At 58.1% G+C, this 6,047-nt stretch overlaps 1 protein-coding gene across 1 annotated transcript; it reads left to right on the forward strand.

Moving 5' to 3' along the window:
* The first annotated feature begins 1,093 nt into the window (after positions 1-1,093).
* Positions 1,094-5,704, forward strand: TXNIP (thioredoxin interacting protein). The gene is made up of 8 exons (XM_069878467.1): positions 1,094-1,936; positions 3,185-3,257; positions 3,362-3,509; positions 3,828-3,930; positions 4,049-4,305; positions 4,413-4,569; positions 4,689-4,837; positions 4,955-5,704. Exons 1-8 carry the CDS (start codon positions 1,687-1,689, stop codon positions 4,988-4,990), a joined length of 1,173 nt encoding a protein of 390 aa, XP_069734568.1. The 5' UTR covers positions 1,094-1,686; the 3' UTR covers positions 4,991-5,704.
* The last annotated feature ends 343 nt before the right edge of the window (positions 5,705-6,047 follow it).

Consider the following 6,047-nt stretch of genomic DNA (forward strand, 5'->3'; position numbering starts at 1 on the left):
AAGGGTCCCAGAAATCTAAGAAGGGTCCCCAAAAAATCTAGGAAGGGTCTTAAAAATCTAGGAAGGGTCCCCGAAGATCTAGGAAGGGTCCCCGAAGATAAGAAAGGTCCCCAAAATGTAGGAGGGGTCCCTAAATCGAAGAAGGGTCCCCAAAAATCTAAGAAGGGTCCTCAAAAAATCTAGGAAGGGTCTTAAAAATCTAGGAAGGGTCCCCGAAGATAAGAAAGGTCCCCAAAATGTAGGAGGGGTCCCTAAATCGAAGAAGGGTCCCCAAAAATCTAAGAAGGGTCCCAGAAATCTAAGGAGGGTCCCCAAATCTTAGCTAAGAAGGGTCCCCAGAATGTAGGAAGGGTCCCCAAAATCTGGTGGGTGCCTCTTTGTGGTGTCTCGGGGGGCTTCGAGAAGCGTTAGAAGCGGGGGACACCCCCCACCCCAGAAGGAGGGGGGGGGGGGGCAGGGTCAGGCTTGGCTCCCCAGCCCCAAATCCCTCTTCGTTTACCCCAAAAAACGTGGGGGGGGGGGGGGCAAGAGGGGAACATGAGGGGGGGTGGGGGGTGGAAATGCCCCCCCCAGGCTGAGCTGGGGGGTTGCTGACGGGGTAAAAAGGGCACCAGCCGCCGTGCCAAGCCGCTCCCAGTTTCCCCAGTACAGTACGGCCCTGCCCAGCAGCGCTCATACTGGGCACGGCGCCCACAACAACCGCCCCCCCCCCCCCCCAAAACCCCAAACTGGGAACATTACGTCCCGTTCCCGCCTTCCCATTGGCCGCCGCCGCCTCGGTCCCGCCCCCTCGCGCTCCCCATTGGTCCCCTCGGCTGTCAATCACCCGCCCCCCGCCGGCGCGCGGCTCTCCCGCCTCCCCCCCCGCCCCAACTCACACGCTGTCCACGCTCCGCGGGCCGCGCGCTGATTGGCCGGCGGCGCCGTAAACAAGGCGCCGGCAGCCAATGGGGGCGCTGATCACGCGAGCCGCACGCCGGGCCACGCGCCCTCGGCGTGCGCCCCTCGCAGCAACAGGCGCGGGCGGGGGCGCGCGGGGAGGGGGGCGGAGGCTATAAAAGGGGCGGCGGCGGAGGGGCCGCCTCGCACAGCGCTGAGCGGAGCTGGCGGCGGCGCTTCCTGCTCCGGCTCTCCCGAACAAAGCCTCCCAGCGCCTTTTTAGGCACGAATCGCCCTCATTTAGCGACTTCTTTTCTTAAAATAGACTTTTTTTGGCTCGAATTACCTGCTTAGGGACTTTTTTCGCCCTAAAATCGACTTTTTTGCCTCAAATCAGCCTGTTTGAGGACTTTTTTGGGTACTAGAATCGCCTGTTTGGGCTCAAATCAGCCTGTTTAAGGACTTTTTTTCCTAAAATTGCCTTTTATTGGCTCAAATCAGCCTGTTTAAGGACTTTTTTTCCTAAAATTGCCTTTTATTGGCTCAAATCAGCCTGTTTAAGGACTTTTGGTTGGTTCAAATCACCTTATTTGGCTCAAATTTGCCTCCTTTAGGGACTTTTTTCCTCTTTTTTGGCTCAAGTTAGCCTGCTTTAGAGACTTTTTTTCCTCAAATTGCCTTTTTTTGGCTCAAATCAGCCACTTTTAGGGGCTTCTTGACCCTCCCTGAGGGAAAAGGCCACTCGGGTCCTGCCCCGTGGAGCCCCTCGCTGCGCCCCCAGAGCAAGCGTCCTCGCTCCTCGAAGCCATGGTGATGTTCAAGAAGGTGAAGACCTTCCTGATGGCCTTCAGCGAGCCCGAGAAGGTTTACTGCAGCGGGGAGAAGGTGGCCGGGCGCGTGGTGGTGGAGGTGGCCGAAGTCACCCGCGTCAACGCTGTCAAGGTGCTGGCGTGCGGCGTGGCCAAGGTCAACTGGGCCAAGGGGCCGCAGCAGTGCAAGCAGGAGATGGAGTACCTGCGCTTCGAGGATGTCCTCACCCTGGAGGAACAGCCCACGGGTGAGGATCTAGGGCTGGGAGATGAGAATTGGGGAGAAGAAGGTACTTGATGAGTGATACCTTGGGTCTTGGGTCTCCTCAGCCTGGAGGAGCAGCCCACGGGTGAGGATCCAAGGTTGGGAGATGGGAATTAAGGAGAAGAACGTGGTTGATGAGTGATACCTTGGGTCTTGGGTCTCCTCAGTCTGGAGGAGCCAAGGCTGGGAGATGAGAACTGGGGAGAAGGTGCTTGTTGAGTGGTACCTTGGGTCTCTTCAGCCTGGAGGAGCAGCCCATGGGTGAGGATCCAAGGCTGGGAGGTGGGAACTGGGGAGAAGAAGATGCGCAGTGAGTGACGGCTGCTCTGGATGGTTGGGTTTTGGTCTCAGAGTTGGTGAGAAGGTGCCTGTTGAGTAGCAGCTTCTCCTGGTGGTTGGTTTCGTGTCTCCTCAGGCTGGAGGAGCAGCCTGCTGGTGAGGATGTGGGGCTGGGAGAAGGGAGTTGGGGAGAAGAAGTTGTCCTTGAGTGGTGTCTCGAGTTTCTCGGTTGTCCCACGGGGATGTGCATCGCTTGGGGTCGCTCTGCAGTGAGGAACCAGGGTGTCCCACCAGTGTCTGGTCTCTGGTTTGGGATAAAAGGAAGGAGGAACGAGCAAGTTTGGGGAAAGTTGTGGACGGATAGCGATGTTCAGAGTTCAGAAGCTGAGGAGAAACGCAGGAGGTGGAGGAGCCACCTGCCAGAGAGCACAGAAACCGTGAGATGTTGGTGTGGGGTGGTTTGTGCCCACAAGGAGAGAACTTGGGAGTTGACCTCGGCCTGAGGATGGAGTGTGGGATGGAAGGTGGTCAGGAAGCTCAGGTCTGGACGCTCCTGGGCATAGAGAACTCCCAGGTTGGCTCCAGGGAGGGGAGGGATGGCAGCTGGCGGCGTCCCAGGAGATAAGCGGGGTGACGCGCAGCCTAGGAGATACGGGACTGCCGGAAACGAAGTTGCTGCTCCAAAGTGCACAAAGTAGGATCAGGGTGTGGTGGCAGAGGGAACGGGGAGCCAAGCGCGACGGGACAGAGCGTCCCGGCTTGGGATGGGGACGTAGAAAGGAGAAGCGAGATACGAGGCAGAGGGTTCTGAGGCTACTCGTGGGGGCGGCTCTTCCCAAAGAGCTGATGCAGCGCTCGCCCCCATCGCCACCTGCGTAAGCAGAACGGAGGATCACGCTTAAGAACAAACCCAGGCGGCTCAGCTAACGTTTCCCTTCTTTTCTTTTCCCAGATGGGGATGGCTCTGTAATCCTGAGACCCGGCAACAAATACGAGTACAAGTTCGGATTCGAGCTTCCCCAGGGGTGAGTACGGGACAAACGCTGCCTCCCGAAACAAAACCAGAAGGGGTTGCTAGGGAGAATCTTCTCGCTGATGAAAAGTGTGTAACAAGTGTCTCTCTCCGTAGCCCGCTGGGAACCTCCTTCAAGGGAAAGTACGGCTGTGTGGATTACTGGGTGAAAGCCTTCCTGGAGCGCCCGTCCTATCCCACTCAGGAGATAAAGAAGCGCTTTGAGGTGATGGATCCTGTTGACGTGAACACTCCGGAATTGCTGGTGAGTGCTGCTTTACTCAGAGAGGTTCAGCTGGTGTTGGGAGAGAGAAAAGCCCTTCGGCAGGGTCAATGCGACCTCTGGCATTAAGACTCCCCTAATAGGCTTTAGTGCTGAGCGTGGATTAATTACCTAGTTCTTGAGAAGTCCTAATTACTTCTAGAAACTTACACTCGGGCAGATACAACGAGCTGTTTGTTCTGCTTTCACTGGAAGGTTTTGGGGAACCGAGAGTTTGTGTTGTGAAATAAGAGGAAGGAAGGAGCGGGGTGGGAACAGCAGGCAAGGGCTGCCCTAGGTAACAATCGTGTCTCTCCGCAGTCCCCGGTCGCTGCCAAGAAGGAGAAGAAGGTGTCCTGCATGTTCATTCCCGATGGACGCGTGTCTGTGAGCGCTCAGATCGACAGGAAGGGGTTCTGTGAAGGTAAGAGCTTCTCTGGGCCCTGCAGCGGGAGAGCATCGGGGATGGCACGGCTCAAACGGGCTTCCCGTGAGGGAAAAGGGTGAACCATCCTAAACACCCAGCGTGGTTCTCTCCACAGGCGATGAGATCTGCATCAACGCCGACTTCGAGAACACGTGCTCGCGCATCGTGGTGCCCAAGGCGGCCATCGTGGCCAAGCACACCTACCTGGCCAACGGGCAGACCAAGGTCTTCACCCAGAAACTCTCCTGCGTCCGGGGAAACCACATCATCTCCGGCATGTCTGACTCCTGGCGCGGCAAAACCATCCGCGTCAAGAAGCTCAAACCCTCCATCCTGGGCTGCAACATCCTGCGCGTCGAGTATTTCCTGCAGGTGAGCGGCTGGCGTTGCTCTTCTTCTTCCTCAACTTCTGTAGCGGGTAAAATTCATCCCTTCTTGGTTCCCGACATCCTGTAAAACTCTGCTCCTCGCCCTCGCAGATCTACGTCAGCGTCCCGGGCTCCAAGAAGATCATCCTGGAGCTGCCCCTTGTCATCGGCAGCCGCTCGGGCATCGGCAGCCGCAGCTCCAGCATGGCCAGTCAGGCCAGCTCCGAGATGAGCTGGGTGGATCTCAACCTCCCCGATGCTCCCGAAGGTGAGTTGGGGGGCAGTGGGCGCCCCCGGGACCTCCTAGGAGTTTGGGGAAACAGGGAGGGGATGTTTGGGGAGCATGGGAGAGCTCTGAGAGCTCATCAGTCCCCTTCATCCTCGCAGCGCCCCCGTGCTACCTGGATATCGTGCCCGAAGACCATCGCCTGGAGAGCCCCACCACGCCGCTCCTGGACGATTCCGACGGCTTCGACAGCCCCATCTTCATGTACGCGCCGGAGTTCAAGTTCATGCCACCCCCCACCTACACGGAGGTGAGCGGGAGCTCCCGAGGGGAGGGCTGGCGGAGAAATGGGGGTCGCACCGGTGTTTTAGGGCTGGGATTCAACTGGGAAGCGTCTCTCACCGGCTTTCCCCTCTCCCTCGCGCAGGTGGACCCTTGCGTGGCCAACAACAACGTGCAGTGAGCGCCGAGGTGGAAGTGAACGCTCCCACTTTTCCTGGACTCTGGATCCGCCGTGGCGGATGCCTCGTGGCCCTCGTTCCGAGGCCTCTCGGCAGGAGGAGCGGCCGCTTGGAGAACCGGCTCCTCGGCAGCTCCCGTTGAAGAAGTGATGGACTGTCTGAGCTTGCGTTCCCTCTCTGCCCAGCATCCCCGGGGTGCGTCTGGACCTTGCTGGCAGCCGGAAAACCAACCCAAACCACCCAAGGTGCTTCCCTGGAATCGGGCCGGAGAGCCTGGAGGTGGAGCAGGGGAGGTGGAATCCTTGCGAGAGGTAGATTCCAGCCAAAAAAGACTTTCTTGAAAGCCGTTGTGGCAGAAATGAAGGTTCTAAAGCCTTCGCTCTGATGCGCCGGGGCTGGACACGACCCATTCCTGCCTCTTGGTTCCCTGGGGACATGCGGGGATGGGATCTGCTCCGATTTCTTTCCGTCCCGATGCCACCGTGTGCTCTCCGCCTCGCGCCAGGATGGAGAGCGATGCACGGCGGCTCCGTCCGGCTTCTTGGCAAAGCCTCGGTCCCTCCGCCTGTTGAAGCTGCAAATCCAGTTGGGAATTGCTCCTTTTCTACTGTTTTTGTATTGGGATTTGGGGGGAGGGAGGGGTGAATCCTGTGTTTTGTACCGTGGTGTTGGATTGGCCCCTGTGGGGCAGCGTTTGTAATAAAGATCGAACCAAGGTGGTTGTGGAGCTCTTGGAGTTGGAAAAGGGGGGGATACGGAGGAAAAGGGGGGGATATGGAGGAAAAGGGGGGGATACGGAGCTGGCGGCGAGGGAAACAAATCCTTGTGTCCATGAGAGCAGGAGCCCTTCCTGTTCCTTGCGGGTAGTACCAACAGAGACCCTCTGTGCCTCAGTTTCCCCTTTCTGCCTCAGTTTCCCCTTCATACACCCCACGGACCACATCCTGGAGCCTCAGTTTCCCCTTCCCTGCCTCATTTTCCCCTTCATCCACCCCACAGCGCACATCCCTGTGCCTCAGTTTCCCCTTCCCTGCCTCAGTTTCCCCTCCATCCACCCCA

This window comes from Phaenicophaeus curvirostris, chromosome 29 (genome assembly GCF_032191515.1).
Source record: "Phaenicophaeus curvirostris isolate KB17595 chromosome 29, BPBGC_Pcur_1.0, whole genome shotgun sequence".
Taxonomy (NCBI): Eukaryota; Metazoa; Chordata; class Aves; order Cuculiformes; family Cuculidae; genus Phaenicophaeus; species Phaenicophaeus curvirostris.